At 43.0% G+C, this 15538-nt stretch overlaps 1 protein-coding gene across 1 annotated transcript; it reads left to right on the forward strand.

Moving 5' to 3' along the window:
* The first annotated feature begins 223 nt into the window (after positions 1-223).
* LOC131970248 (oocyte zinc finger protein XlCOF6-like) lies at positions 224-15037 on the forward strand. Its single transcript, XM_059331591.1, has 6 exons — positions 224-955; positions 3289-3448; positions 5153-5469; positions 6548-6602; positions 8385-9153; positions 12469-15037. The coding sequence occupies exons 1-6, from the start codon at positions 839-841 to the stop codon at positions 13253-13255; spliced, it is 2205 nt and encodes a 734-aa protein (XP_059187574.1). The 5' UTR covers positions 224-838; the 3' UTR covers positions 13256-15037.
* The last annotated feature ends 501 nt before the right edge of the window (positions 15038-15538 follow it).

A 15538-nucleotide genomic window follows, 5' to 3' on the forward strand; every position in this document is an offset into this window, starting at 1 on the left:
CTGGATGTTTATTAATGTTTCAATTAAAATAAATTGTTTACCATATTGTCAAGTGTTTCTAATTCCTGGCCTACAGATAGTCTACAGTAAAATATTTCAATGTTTTTATTTGTTTGGGTTTTGACTTTGCTATTTTAAAATGCATGAAGTGAAAGAGAGATGAAGGTTTTTGTAATAGTACCGGCATGAATTTAAAACTACTTTCACCCCTGGTAATACTATATGAGTATTTATACATGTATTTACTGTAGTACTATATGTATATTTATACATGTAGTTACTGTAGTACCTTTATGTATATTTATGTATATACTGTAGTACTTTATGTAAATTTATACATGTATTTACTGTAGTACTTTATGTTTATGTCTATGTTTATGTCTTTTTGTTGTCTATCTGATGTGTGCAGTGACGCCCTGTGGCCACAGGGGGCAGTGAACCGACCAGTCAGCTGCAACAGCGTCATTTAAATACAAATACTTCCGGTGAGTCCCTTCAAGATAAGACTTTTCAATGTGGCGGTAAAGGGTAAAACGTGTCGTGACTGTGAATGACGTCATGCTGGAAGCGGCTGCGGGTCTCGTTTGTGCGAGTTCTGGTTCTGGTCATGGACTCTGGAGAGCGCTTCCTCTCCTAATTACTTTATTTTGAAAGGCAGTCTGATACACACCGGATGTGTATCAGATCGCCATATTGGACATAAAGACAGCAGAGAACCGTCCGGACAAACACCGACACCGGGCCGGGTACGGACCAGGACTAGCGCTGAACGAGCTCTGAATCATCACACCGGACCGGTTCGACCCGAACATCTCGGGAAGACTCGGGTAGACTCGTCATGGAGCGGAGCGCCGCGACTGAAACTTTCCTGAGCCAGACTGAGGAGATCCTGCAGACCGCCCTGGACTCGGTGGTCTCTGTCCTCCAGCAGGGGACAGACAGAGAGGACAGCAGGGTGAGGCATGTCCCTTTCAGTAGAAAGTAGTTTACAGAGGACTAGGCCTGTCACAATAACATAATTTTTAGGACGATATATTTTCCCAGAAACTATCATGATAAACGATAGAAATGTTGTATTGATGTTGTTTTAGTTTTTATAACGATATTGAAGCATAATAAGTTCATCCTTGAATGTGGAAAACAAGTATTAAAATATCCTAGATAAATAAATAAACTACAACCAAAACAAATGAAATAGACTTTCAGGCTCTGTTAACAAAACATTGCAATGAGATAATCATTATGTATTATATTATTTTATTTTTAAAATAACATATAAATAGCTGGAATGGTTGCTTTGGAAATATAGTTTTTTTGGCAGTTCGTACTGTCTGTCAAACATTTGCAGCTTTACTTTAAACACAAAAAAGCACAAAAAGTCATGCATGTCCAGAAAAGAACTATCGTGTCTATTTTTTATATATTGAACGATAAGTCGACATAGTAACTATTGTAACAGGCCTATCAGTGATAGGAGAAGCCATCTGACCCAGGGAGGTGTTGTAGATAGAGAATATAAGGGGCCCCAGCTCTGAGCCCTGGGGGACCCCTGTCGAATAGTATCGTCACCCTGTTAAAATAATCACCTAACTCTTTTTTTCAAGTTTTGAAGGAAACACAAAACCTTCACCAAAAGTGTAACATATGACATTTATTGATCATTTCACTCAAAAAGGATGTAACAAAGTATGGCTATTGGCATAGTAATAACACTGTGTGTAAACTATGTAACTTAAGAGAAATAAATGACTTAGGCAATTTTTTAACATGTCTTTGTGACTTAAGCAAGATATGGTAACACTTTATTTTGAAGGTGTCTACATAAGAGTCACACAAGCCTGTCAGAAACATGACATGACAAGTATCATGAGCATTAATGTTACTTCAAAGTGTCATTAATGTTCATGACACATCCCATGCCATGTTTATGACACACTCATGTCACTCTTATGTAGACACCTTCAAAATAAAGTGTAACCATATCTTGCTTAAGTCACAAAGGCATGTTCAAAAAATTGCCGAAGTCACATTTTATTTTGACTTAGCCATAATAAATCTGCTTAAAGGAATAGTTCGGAATTTTGGACATAGGACCTCATTTCCAACTTAGCCGGTGTGATATAGGTCGGTGGAGACCGTTTTCAGCACATTTTATGCAGTCCTTATAGTTGCACAAGTCACTGTTGCTAAACTGGTGTTGAGCTAGCGCACGTCAATAGTAGCATCCAGCCTGTCACTAAAAACAGCTTTACCTGCTCTGCAGAACACCCGAGACAAATGCATTATAACGTCGGACTATCGATGTACATGTCTGTGTTGATAGAATAATTTTAGAAATTAAACCAACCTTGCATTTTCAATGTTAAAACATTTTGAGGGGCTAGTTTCTCAGCAGCAGCGGAATTTTACTTTGTGGGTTAGTAGTAGTGCGTCAAAACGAAACCAGAAGAGCTGTGTCAGTTCTTGGTCCGTATACTCTGGCTCAAACTGGTATGGCTGATTTGATAACACAAACTCATCTTCGCCGTCCTCAAACTCCGAAATCTCAGCATGGCTGGCAGTGGCCATAGTGTCCTGCTATCCTGTCTCCGCTATGACAGCACCTAAATAAACTCGCATGATTGTCAGCGAAACCGAAACCGTCTTCCACTGTAGCCTCACTAGCCTGGAGATAATATCACTCCGCCGCTGCCATAGCCTAAGCAACAACAGGGAACAAAGTATAAGCTATTCCAATGCTATGCAAGGTTGGTTTAATTTCTAAAATTATTCTATCAACACAGACATGTACATCGATAGTCCGACGTTATAATGCATTTGTCTCGGGTGTTCTGCGGAGCAGGTAAAGCTGTTTTTAGTGACAGGCTGGATGTTACTATCGACGTGCGCTAGCTCAACACCAGTTTAGCAACAGTGACTTGTGCAACTATAAGGACTGCATAAAATGTGCTGAAAACGGTCTCCACCGACCTATATCACACCGGCTAAGTTGGAAATGAGGTCCTATGTCCAAAATTCCGAACTATTCCTTTTTTTTTCTTAAGTCACAAACTTGACATAGGCCATTATCTTAAAGGGGTAAAATCACATGATCTGATCAACTGAGGATGTAGGTGATTTTACCATAGATGGCCGGTGTCATGAGGAGATGATTTAGCCAAAAAAAAAAACAATTTTGACAAAAAATGAATTAGGCGATTATTTTAACAGTGTGACGGTATATAGCATAGTAATCATGGTGACAGGCCTATATAGGACAGACAGTACTAATGTGGACTGTGTTCCCAGCTGGCGGCCGTCCTTGCTGTGATGCGGACTCAGGTGGTCCGTCAGATCTGCAGAGTCTTCAGAGAACTGTTCGTCTCCATGGAGACGGAGAACAGACAGTTGAGGTCAAAGGTCGAGAACCGACCCGTCGAAAAGACGCTTTATAAGATCAAACAATCAGGTGAGACCAAGGGCGTAACTTTGAGTTGAACATTGGGGGGTTGAGATTTCCGCCTGTGAAGCAGGTTTGAAGACATACCTCGCATGAAAGATCTATATTTTATATATATATGTATATATATATATATATATATATGTATATGTATATGTATATATGTATATATATATATATATGTATATGTGTGTGTGTGTATATATATATTTATATATATATATATATGTATATATATATGTGTGTGTGTATATATATGTGTGTATATATATATATGTGTATATATATATATATATATATGTGTATGGGCTGCTTGGTGGTCCGTAGTGTAGTGGTTTACACAGGCGCCCCATGTATAGAGGCTACAGTCCTCGCTGCGGTGGAGCCGGGTTCGAATCCGGCCTGAGCTCCCTTTACCGCATGTCCTCCCCTCTGTCACCCCCTTTCTATCTGTCTCTCACTTTCAATAAAGCATGTAAGAATGCCAAAAAAATAATCTTAAAAAAAAAAATATATATATATATGGGCTGCTTATAATATTATCAACAGAAACTTAATTCACATTCCATTCCATTCCATGTCATTTAGCTGACGCTTTTGTCCAAAGCCACTTACAATAAGTGCATTCAACCTGAGGGTACTAGACTTGGACCATAGGAATCAAGTAAGTACATAACTTTAAGAGCCAACTGTAATCGCTACAGGAGTGGAAAAGAAGAGAAGAGAAAAGAAGAAGAGCATTTAAAAAAATAATATTATATATATATATGTTAGGTAACCATGACTTAACAGAAGTATTGTTGGAAGAGGTAGGTCTTCAGCCTGTGGCAGAAGATGTCTAGGCTGTCTGAGGTCCTGATGTCGGTAGGGAGCTCGTTCCACCATTTGGATGCCAGGACAGAGAAAAGTCTGGAAGAGGTTTTGAGGCGAGTTGACCCACGCAGGGTGGGGGTTGCCAGCTGTTTGGCAGATGCAGAGTGGAGAGGGCGAGCAGGGGTGTAGGGTCCTGGATGTAAGTCGGACCTGAACCATTAGCAGTGGAGTACGCCAGAGCTAGAGTCTTGAAGCGTATCCGCGCAGTGAAGGGAGCGGAGGAGGGGAGATAGGATTTGAGCAGAGAGAGAGGACAGAGCCAGATACTCCAAGGTGGAGAAGGGTGGAGATGAGAATCTGATGAGGATCTCATTTATTTGCTCAAGTAAATAAACACACAGGCTGCATGAGCCACTCAGGTAGAGAGACAGATCAGAAGAATAGTGAAAATATAGCATAAATCACATTCACAACAATCAAAAGTTTTAACCATAAAATTCAAAGCAACATATAAGACAAGTGTAGCCCTAGCAGGTGCTTCATACAGACGCGGGGAGACACTGGAGGGACACACGCACAGGTCTGAGGTGTGCAAAACCAAGTCTCAGAGCAAGAGGGAGCGCAGACAAACGTCACTATTTTTTACTGCTAAATTGAGAATATCTACCCATTGTCCTATTTATAAAACTTAACATTCAGTATCAATAATTATGGTATCATACTGGGTGGGTTGTGGTGGCTGGTTTGGATTATTGGGTGGGTCCCCCCCATAAATTATGCCTATGGGTGAGACAGAACCAGAACCTGCTTCTGGTTTTATTTCATAATCGATTAAATGTTTTAGTGTTTAAGACTCTTATTGTGAAGGAGACCAGTGACACATTTCCTGTCTGAGTGCAGGTGGCCCCGCCCTCTCTCTGGACATCGACCAACCAGCTGCCGACCCTGCTGCCCTTGCCATGGCGATCCTGACCTCTGCTCGGTCAGGACGCCGAGCGGGCGGCGAGACGCAGGTCCCGCTGGTTATCATCAGCCAGCCGCTCACTGGCCCCGCCCCCCAGCCGCTCACTAGCCCCACCACCCAGCCGCATCACAGCAACCTGCAGATGGAAGATGAGGTGAACCAGACCTGCACAGACGTGACAACACTTCCTGTGGCGAATGATCAGCCAATCAGTGAGACCACAATGACAGAGGACACGCCCACACCTGAACAGGTGCAATGTCGTATCTGGGCCTCTATGGTCTAACCTGTCCCTCCATGGTCTAACCTGTCCCTCCATGGTCTAATCTGTCCCTCCATAGTCTAAACTGTCCCTCCATAGTCTAATCTGTCCCACCATAGTCTAATCTGTCCCTCCATTGTCTAATCTGTCCCATCATAGTCTAAACTGTCCCACCATAGTCTAATCTGTCCCTCCATAGTCTAATCTGTCCCTCTATGGTCTAATCTGTCCCTCTATAGTTTATTTATTTATATTAGGGCCGGGACTCGATTTAAAAAAAAAAAAAAATCGAATTAATTAGAGGCTTTGTAATAATTAATCTAAATTAATCACATTTTAATCGCATATAAATATTTGACCTGAGAACACTGAGAAGTAATTTTTTTCAAATGGATTTTTAGTATACCATTGAATAATGACTGAATACATAAACTTAAGCAACAAAAATATTGTTTATTTTGTTTAAGTCCAACAGACCAGTGCAAGTGTAGCAATAGCATATTTAGAAATGTAGTACATTTCAGAAATTCAGGTAGCCTATAGGTAGGTAGACCTTCTGTAAACTATAATACTTTAGTTTTTTAAGTAAAACACAATCCACGCTAGCTACCACACTAGCCACTAGCTGCTATATGTTTTGCATTGAGGTGATACTTGAGGATCGATGTGCTGTGGTGATATGCAAATTCCTTGTTGCATAGCTTGCACACAACCATGCTCTTATCAACGCTTCCATCCGTTAGTTTTTTGTAACAAAATTTCCCATTCACGGGGCCAACCAAAGCAGTCTCATCAGCTTCTTCGTTCATGTTCACTGTGGTTTGTTGTTGTCTGAACTCATGAACGCTAGTTGGTGCTCCAGTATAATCGGTCCGCCTGAAACTCATCCAGTGAGAAACGTTCCGCGGTGCGTCATTTTTGTGTAATTAATTCATCTTAATTAACGCGTTAAAGTCCCGGCCCTAATTTATATATCAACATATAGAGACACATCAACATATTTTACAAGTTTGTTTTAAAATTTGCTTTATTTATTATTATGAATACATTTCTGTTTGTGTTTTCACAGGAAACAGAAATAAAGATGGAAACTGTTGAACTGATGCTGACAGATGGCCGGCCAGGTAATAATAACAATAGTAATAATAATAATATAAGTAATAATAATTTTAACTAGACTTTTCTCGGGAAATTCTGAAAGGGCCACGGGGGCTACTGCCGGTGTGTGTACACTATGATGAGATTCTTCAGAGATCTCAAACAATTAATACTAGTAATGTTATGATACTATATTATATACAATGAGCACACCTACAACAAGCATTCCTTTTCAAGTATTTATATATACAGCAACCTATGCCCTTTAACCTCAAAATGTGTGTGTGTGAAACATGTGTATCTGGAGGAGTGTGTGCGCTTATGCGCGCGTGTGTGTAACGAAAGTCACATAAAGTTACGTGTGTGTGTGTGTTTGTGTGTGTTGGGTGAAGCATGTGTATCTGGAGGAGTGTACGCGCTTACCCGCTCATGTGTGTGTGCGTGTATCTGTAACTGTAATCACATCAAAGGATCAAAGGCAATCAGAGCAGAGCAATCAACATAATTATCTGCAGCTGTCGAATGTTCCGGAACAGTGACAGCAGCCAGAGGTGGACAGACTGGAATTTCTGGCCTCGAACAGAAAGCATTTTTGGCAAAACCATAATACCTATCATTGATCCGACTTCATTTTGAGCGTCCTGAGTTCTTCCTGAACAGCTACATATGTTTTTTGTGAAGAAAAATGAAGAAATAGCTTTGTAAGAGTGATCTGGATACTGTTAAATATGCTTTTCTACAGAAATCTTCCTGTGTTTTTAATATGGGAGTCAATTGGGCTGTTGGTGCGTGTTGGTGGCACATCTGTGCGTCCTACGCCCAAACTATAACTCTTGAGAGCTTTACCAGAGAATTGTAAGTGAGAAGACAAATTTTCCTACGTTTCTATATATAAATTATTTCTGTAGAGTGGAATTTGCGGCCTGGAGCGCGGTTTTCATATTTATTTTTTTACAATTTTTTCTCTCCCTCAACACTGCGCTGATGTCACACACTGTGACACGAACATTCCATGCAATACACACCCATTATAATCTCAAAATTTCTCCAAAAAAGATCATGGTCATTGAACAGGAATTGATAAAAAACTATATGACCTATGGAAACGTGGATTAATACACCAATACACAAGACTTGTGTCTACTGTTTAAAGTTTAAATGGAATCTCTAGGTGAAATTATGCCGGAAAAGTAGACGTTTGAAAATCTCCAATTATTCTTTTTTGCCCTTCATGTGCGACGTCTGTGGGAAAGGCTTCACCCGCAAGAAGAGCCTCCGCGAGCACCAGGTGGTGCACACTGGCGCCCGTCCCTACGCCTGCCCCGCTTGCAGCAAACGCTTCTCCACCGCCAGCAATTATTGTTCTTTTTTGCTCGTTTTTTTTCGGCCGTCCCATTCACTTCAATGCAAAATTTTGGGCAGTTTTTCGTGACCTATGTCTTATGACTTGTATAAATTTGTATTCCATAGAGAAAAGTAATAGCACACCGATCCCGATCAAACCGCACGTTTTGATATATAATTTGTCCTAGTAGCAGGACGAAATTGTGTCCGGAAGAGGAAGAAGAAAAAAACATCCACAGTATAACAATAGTGCTCGATGCGATTGCCCCGTGGCCCTAATAATAAAAATATAATTATAATAAGAATAATAGTAATACCAATAATAATAATAATATAATATAATACAAATGTACTAAAAATAATAATAGTAATAACAACATATAATAATATAATAATAATAATAACAATAATAATCATAATAATAATGTGGTCTAACCTGTGATTAACCCTGCATTATCTCCCAGCGGAGGAGGAGGAGGAGGAACAGCGGGAGCAGGAGCGGCGGCGGAGGCGGGAGCTGTATAAGGAGAAGCGTTTCTTCTGCGAGCTGTGTAACAAAGGTTTCCACCAGCAGCACCAGCTGAAGAACCACGTGTCCAGCCACCTGAAGCCCTTCCCCTGCAGTGCCTGCGACAAAGGCTTCTACAAGTCGTCCAGCCTGCAGAGACACCAGCTGTCCCACCGGCTGAGGGACGCCCGGGACGCCGACCCCGACCACCTGCTGCGCTGCGACCAGTGCGAGAGGAAGTTCCGGCTGCCGCGCCAGCTGCGGCTCCACCAGGCTTCCCACCGGCTGCAGGACGCGCCGCTCAAGTGCCGCGTCTGCGAGCGTACCTTCACCTCGGCCGGCGCGCTGCGCTACCACGAGGTGTCCCACGCGCAGGTCAAGCCCTTCATGTGCGACGTCTGTGGGAAAGGCTTCACCCGCAAGAAGAGCCTCCGCGAGCACCAGGTGGTGCACACTGGCGCCCGTCCCTACGCCTGCCCCGCTTGCAGCAAACGCTTCTCCACCGCCAGCAACCTGCGCGTCCACAAGAGGTCGCACTCCGACGAGCGACCGCACAAGTGCAGCGAGTGCGACAAGGCCTTCAAGTGCAAGATGGGCCTGCTGCAGCACCGGCTGGTCCACTCCGGAGAGAAACCCTTCACCTGCCAGACCTGCGGACTCAGCTTCGGACTCAAGTACAACTACCAGAGACACCTGAGGCTGCACAGTGGGGAGAAGCCCTTCAGGTAATCAGATTACTACAGGTGCTCAGATTACTTCAAGTAATCAGATTACTAAAGGTGCTCAGATTACTACAGGTGCTCAGATTACTACAGGTAGTCAGATTACTACAGGTAGTCAGATTACTACAGGTGCTCAGATTACTTCAAGTAATCAGATTACTACAGGTGCTCAGATTACTACAGGTGCTCAGATTACTACAGGTAGTCAGATTACTACAGGTGCTCAGATTATTAAATGGTAAATGGACTTGTATATCGCTTTTCTAGTCGCTTTGCAACCACTCAAATCGCTTTACACTACAGACCAGACTCATTCACCCATTCACACACACATTCATACTGCTGTCCGAGGCTACCCTAAACAGCCTAAACAGTGCCACAGGGTCAGGGATCGAATCACCAACCCTCCGATCGGTGGGCAACCTGCTCTACCAACTGAGCCACAACCCCCCCCCCCGATTATTACAGGTGCTCAGATTACTACAGGTGCTCGGATTACTTCAAGTAATCCGGTTATAAACAGCTACTCAGACTTTTGACTGTGTGCGTTGTTGTTGACTCCTCTGTATGTTGCTGATGTTGTTGACTCTGCTGTTTGTGGTTGTTGAGTCCTCTGTGTGTTGTTGTTGTTGTTGTTATTGTTGTTGAGTCCTCTGTGTGTTGTTGTTGTTGACTCTGCTGTTGTTGTTGTTGTTGACAACTCGTGTGTTGTTGTTGTTGTTATGGACTCCTTTAGCCATGTTTCCTTTAGGGGGAAGGGTGGCCGTCGGGAAAATCTCAGGCCACGCCTTCTCAAAAGTCCGCTCACTCTGCATGTCTCCACTACAAAAAGCCCCCCAAAGGGATTTACAAGACACCGGATTCCGGTTTTCGATTGTCGCACAATCGCTTAGCGACAGTTTCGACCGTGATCTGTATTAACATACTCAACAGATTAAACACAGGGAAGCAACTGTGGCCGATGTTGCTAACTGCGGATAACGTCCGCCGCTGATCATAAACAAAGCAGCATGGCTAATTAAGCACATCGTCTCCGCTGATCATAAACATCGTGATTGTGAATTAACCGGCATCGCTAACTGTGCACAGAGTGTCCGGTGCTTGTTGTAAACAAACAGAGATCGCTAAGTGAACACCTCCTGTAGCAGCAGCACATACACACTGTACAGCTACATAGCTAACTGTTAGCCTATTAGCAATTCGCAGACTGGACGCTAAGGAGTTAACATCCAGTCGGGCTCTGTGAAGGCAGCTGGGAGAGAATGTGCTGCTTTGACTTGTTCTTACGGCCCCGCGGCTTGTTAAGAAGTCTGAAAAGTCGCTAAATATTGCAGCAAAGAAGCTAAATTGGCAACACTGCTTTGCCGGCTTTTACAAATAGCACGTGTTGTTGTGGCGTTGAGTACTACGTCGCATCCTGCTTAGCGTTCTATCCAGTCAGCAACCAAAGGGGTGTTCCATCAACGTGGATTAAGGAGAAGCCTGGCTTATTTTGATAAGTCTCACTAATTTAAGTGAGAGATGCGTTCCATCAAATTTGTTTATGTTACTCCCCGCTCAGTAACCATGGTAACTTACACCACTGAACTAGCCTGCTCTGGGGCAGGCAAACTGTTGAGCTTACTTTAGCTGTGTGTCAAATAATTCCTGATGGGTGAAAACATTATCCCAAAAGACAGTTATGCTAAGTTTCTCTATGTTTCTGTTTGCGCGCATGTCCCTTTTGTGATGTCCATGCGGAAAGTTTCGACTTAGTTTTTTATGTTACAGTCTGGTTTAGACCTTTTTTCTCACAATGTGACAAGGCATGAATTTCCACACTAATTTCAGTCAATCTGTTGTTTAATTCATGCAACTTTTGTGAACCCTTTATTTGAAACCTAAACATGTATAATTTAAGAAAAGCGTGCAAAAGTTTTTAGTAGTCTTTTATTTATTCATTTTTTTCTAGCTGTTGACACAAAAACCACATTAAATGCAGTCTAAACCAGGACCTTTTGCTGTGGTAAAATGTATTACATTTTTAGCTTTTTGTCTGCATATTGGGTTTTTGGTTTTCAGTTTCCATAAGCATATGATGCTTGTAGATCGCGCCGACATCCTGTAAAAGAAAACGTGTCAAAGAGTAGGCATAGCTGATTATGTAGTTGCCAATTATTATTTAATTTCTCAGTTTAATCATTCCCTGCTGCTGTAGTTGTTCCAGCTGTGTCCTGCAGCAAGGTGCATGTTATACACAACCTGTAGAATGAAGATACAGCCCAAATATTACGTTTTCACTTGTCCATGTCCTTTTTTGGCTGTTCAGATTTCTCCTGTTGAGATGTAACAGAATAATTAATATAGGACAGGGTTACCTCACCAAGTTAGGCGAATTAACAGTAAGTTCTCCGAACTTAGCCTACACCTAACTGTGAACATACAGCTGTTATTATCCAGCCTACTGATAATATAACCAGTCTAATTGTATCTAATATCTAGATCTAATTGTTAATTTAACAACTACAAATAACACAATAAGTAGGATTGAATTACTCGTGCATTTTATCAGTCTACAGTGTTTCACCATGAGATCTCCCTGACTCTGTTAATGGTAGTAGTATTGTCTGTTATTGTGACCGTCAATTTATATTCTTCATAAAGCTCCAACAGCATCGTTTGCCTGGCCGCCGAGGAAAAAACAGCTCAGTTTTCCACCTCTTTTTGTGACCGTCACTTGATATTCTTCAAAAAGCTCCTTCAGCGCTGATTTTCACCACTGTTTGCAACATCTTATTGGCTGCTCCCAGCTGTTCCAAGACTGATTTAATACGGGCTGCTTATATACGCCACGATTGCGCACAATGCCGGCTTGTATAGCCTGGGTTGAGTTAGCGCTGACTAGCTGCGTTAGTGGAACTGCTTTAGCCTGAAGTGAAAGTTGGTGTTAATTCTAACCTGGCTTTTTCAATGAAGCTGCGGATTGTTTAGCCACGTTGATGGAACACCCCTCTGGCTTTTTTTTTAGGGGAGAAAAACAGCCCTGCTCTTCGACAGGGCTGAAAAAAGTCCCATCAAAAGACTGCTCTGGACGGCTCATTCAAATTAGGGGCGTTTCAGTGTGTGAGACCCGCTTCATTCTGAGTATTGGGCTGTAGTGGAAACACCCTTTTTATTTGTTGTTGTTGTTGACTCCTCTGTTTGTTGTTGTTGTTGACTTCTTTGTGTTGTTGACTCTGTATTGTTGTTGTTGACTGTGTGTGTTGTTGTTGACGACTGTGTGTTGTTGTTGACTCCTCTGTGTTGTTGTTGACTCCTCTATGTTGTTGTTGTTGCCAGGTGCGGTCAGTGTGGCGAGGGCTTCTCTGGGACCTGGGCTCTGAAGAGCCACATGCTGGTTCACGGTGTGGAGAAGTCGTTCATGTGCGACCTCTGCGGGAAAACCTTCTTCTACAACTGTCAGCTGCAGAAACACCAGCAGCTGGTCCACCACAACAACAACAACAACAACAACAAGAGGAGGGAGCGTCAGACCGCGGCGGTGAAGCCCTACAGCTGTCAGGTGTGTGTGAAGAGCTTCAGCAGCAGCATGTCTCTGAGGACCCACGAGAAGATCCACCGCCAGGACAAAGAGTTCAGCTGCGAGTCCTGCGGGAAGTCCTTCCACCTGCGTCACCTCTACCTGTACCACCTGCGGCAGCACAGCGGCGACCGGCCGCACGTTTGCTCCGTCTGCAGCAAGGGTTTCCTGCTGACGTCGCAGCTGAAGCAGCATGAGCTACTACACACCGGCGTCAAGCCGCACCGCTGCACGCAGTGCGGCAAAGAGTTCCGCACGTCCCAGAACTACCACCGCCACCTGCTGGTGCACACCGGGGAGAAACCGTACGGCTGCTCCATCTGCAGCAGGAAGTTTCGCCAGTCCAACCAGCTCAAGTCTCACATGCAGATCCACACCGGCGTGAAGCTGTACGGTTGCCAGCGATGCGGACTCGGTTTCTCTGACTCGCGGCAGCTGAAGAAGCATCGCTGCGGCGATGAGCTGCAGAGCAACAAACGCAGAAAACAGAAGAACGTCTTCCCCTGGACCGACGGCTTCACTCAGGAGGCCTCCCAGCTAGCTTAGTTTAGCATAATGACTGCAAACAGCTAGCTTAGCTTCACATAATGACTGCAAACGGAGGGAAAATGCTGGCCTTGCTTAGCATAATGACTACAAACAGAGGGAAACTGCTAGCCTAGCTTAGCATAATGACTGCAAACGGAAGGAAACTCTTAGCATAGCTTAACATAATGACTGCAAATGGAGGGAAACTGCTAGCCTAACTGTGTTGACCTAGCAGCTGATGAGTTTTTGGTTCCGCGGTGATAAAATAAATAAATAAATGTTGCGCTGCTCCTTTAAGAACAAAACTGTAAAATGAGACAATGATGTAATATAATTTGTGAAAGATTTGTTCTTTTTGTTTTCACTTTCTGTCTATTAAAGGTTCACGCCATCATTCTGTCTGTCAGGTGTCTCCAGGTGTTTCCAGGGGCCTCATGTATCAAAGAGTGCGTAGCATTCATACTGAAAGATGGCATACTCCCAAAACTAGAAAAGTACTTACGCAAACTCACCTCCACATGTATCAAACTGTGCTTACGCCAGGTTCTGCGCACCTTTCCTTGATTCATCCCAATCAGCGTTGAACTAAGTGCACATGCACAAGACAGCAACCACGCCCCGGCTCCTCCCACAAATTAATACGCAGATGACATGCAAATGACTAAATCGCCAGCTTGCCCGCTGATTATCAAAAGAACAATGGTAAATCAGTGTGCTGCCACCGCGCGCTGGGTTGGACATGGTGATCTCCGAGATGGAGGCAGGAAAATTAGCTTTTTGGTGCCTCAGGTCTGCGATCAGCAACAAGGTGTCAATGCAGCTGTTAGCGCAGCTGTATCAGAGAGAGTCCCTCAACACACGCTCCTTCTAAATTCCACCGTTGTTTAATTTTCTTTACAACCGTCAGAGCAGCCAGTGCGTAATGCATGCCAGAATCTTTTTTACGTATCAGTTAATAAGTCCCTCTGTACTTGCAGTCCCAGTTATACATCACATACGGAATCAAATATGCACCACCCTTGACTTATTCTGAAAGGATTTCTCACACGTTTTTTCTCTGTGGAGAGAGGGATCTGTGCGTCATGGATCCTGTGCACCTGCAGCGTTAACATCTCCATGTTAAACCAAAGGGAAAGAATCGGCGATCAGGACTTTTACACTGTAACTGAGGCAGGTTATCTGTGAAAAATTTGTGTGCTCCATATTATTCAGAATCAGAAACACTTTATTGATCCCCGTAGGAAAATTCAGTATATAAAAATAGTGTAAATAGCAAAATATATAGACTTAAGAAAATATACAATCTTAAAAGAGACCTACAGACTTCAACATACTGTTATTGCACAAGTAAGCAGCAGTACGCAGGTGAAATATAAAATATAATAGATGATAAAATTCCTCTATAACCCTCATATTCAGAACGGGTTATTGAGGGTGGTAAACAGCATTTTTCCTTCATTGTCTGAGAGCTTTAAACTGTAAACACAAAGCCAGTTGTGTGTAGTTTTAGTTTAGATATGAAACACGTTTTAAATAGAGCATAAAACACAGTAGTTTCCACCAAACAAAAGTATGCGGTGCCACCGCACATTCTCACGGCAAGTTCACTTTTCATACATGTGCCGTGTGTGGGAAAATCAGCGTATGCAATGCTTTTGAGCGTACGCATCGTTGATATATGAGGCCCCAGGTGTTTCCAGGTGTAGCACAAACACCTGATAAAGTTTAGAAATGCTTCACTTTAGTTCATGACTTGTGTTTTATCAATCATTGTATTTATATCTGAATATATAATAAAATAAACTTTATGCAACAGCAGCGTTCACTGACTATATATGTATGCATATATATATTTATATATATATACATACATACATATACATATACATATATATTGTGATGACCCCCTCCCCCTCTCTGTGTTGTTGCATCTTGTGTTTCTCTTCCTGTGTAGGAGGGGCCACAGGTAAGGCCACTCCTCCAGCCTCTGCGGACTGGAGGAGTGTCAGGAGAAGGAACACCTGAAACCAGTCTCAATTACTGCTGAGGCTATATAGAAGAGCTGAGGCCTCAGTTCGAGAGTTACGTATGTAACTACAGTTCTATGAATTCTGGATGACCGCCAGAGGCGGTGCTTTCAGCACTGGATATTCCATCTTGCCCATGCGCAGGTCGAGTAGTTATACCAACAAAGTCACCTGTGACCCCTGGATGACCCAGGAACATCTATAAGTTCCAGTGTCACGAGAGGATCTGTTCCAACTGGATCTTCTCGCGAAACAGAGATCCGAGGGACAGAGA

The sequence above is a fragment of the Centropristis striata genome, chromosome 4 (genome assembly GCF_030273125.1).
Source record: "Centropristis striata isolate RG_2023a ecotype Rhode Island chromosome 4, C.striata_1.0, whole genome shotgun sequence".
Lineage (NCBI taxonomy): Eukaryota > Metazoa > Chordata > Actinopteri > Perciformes > Serranidae > Centropristis > Centropristis striata.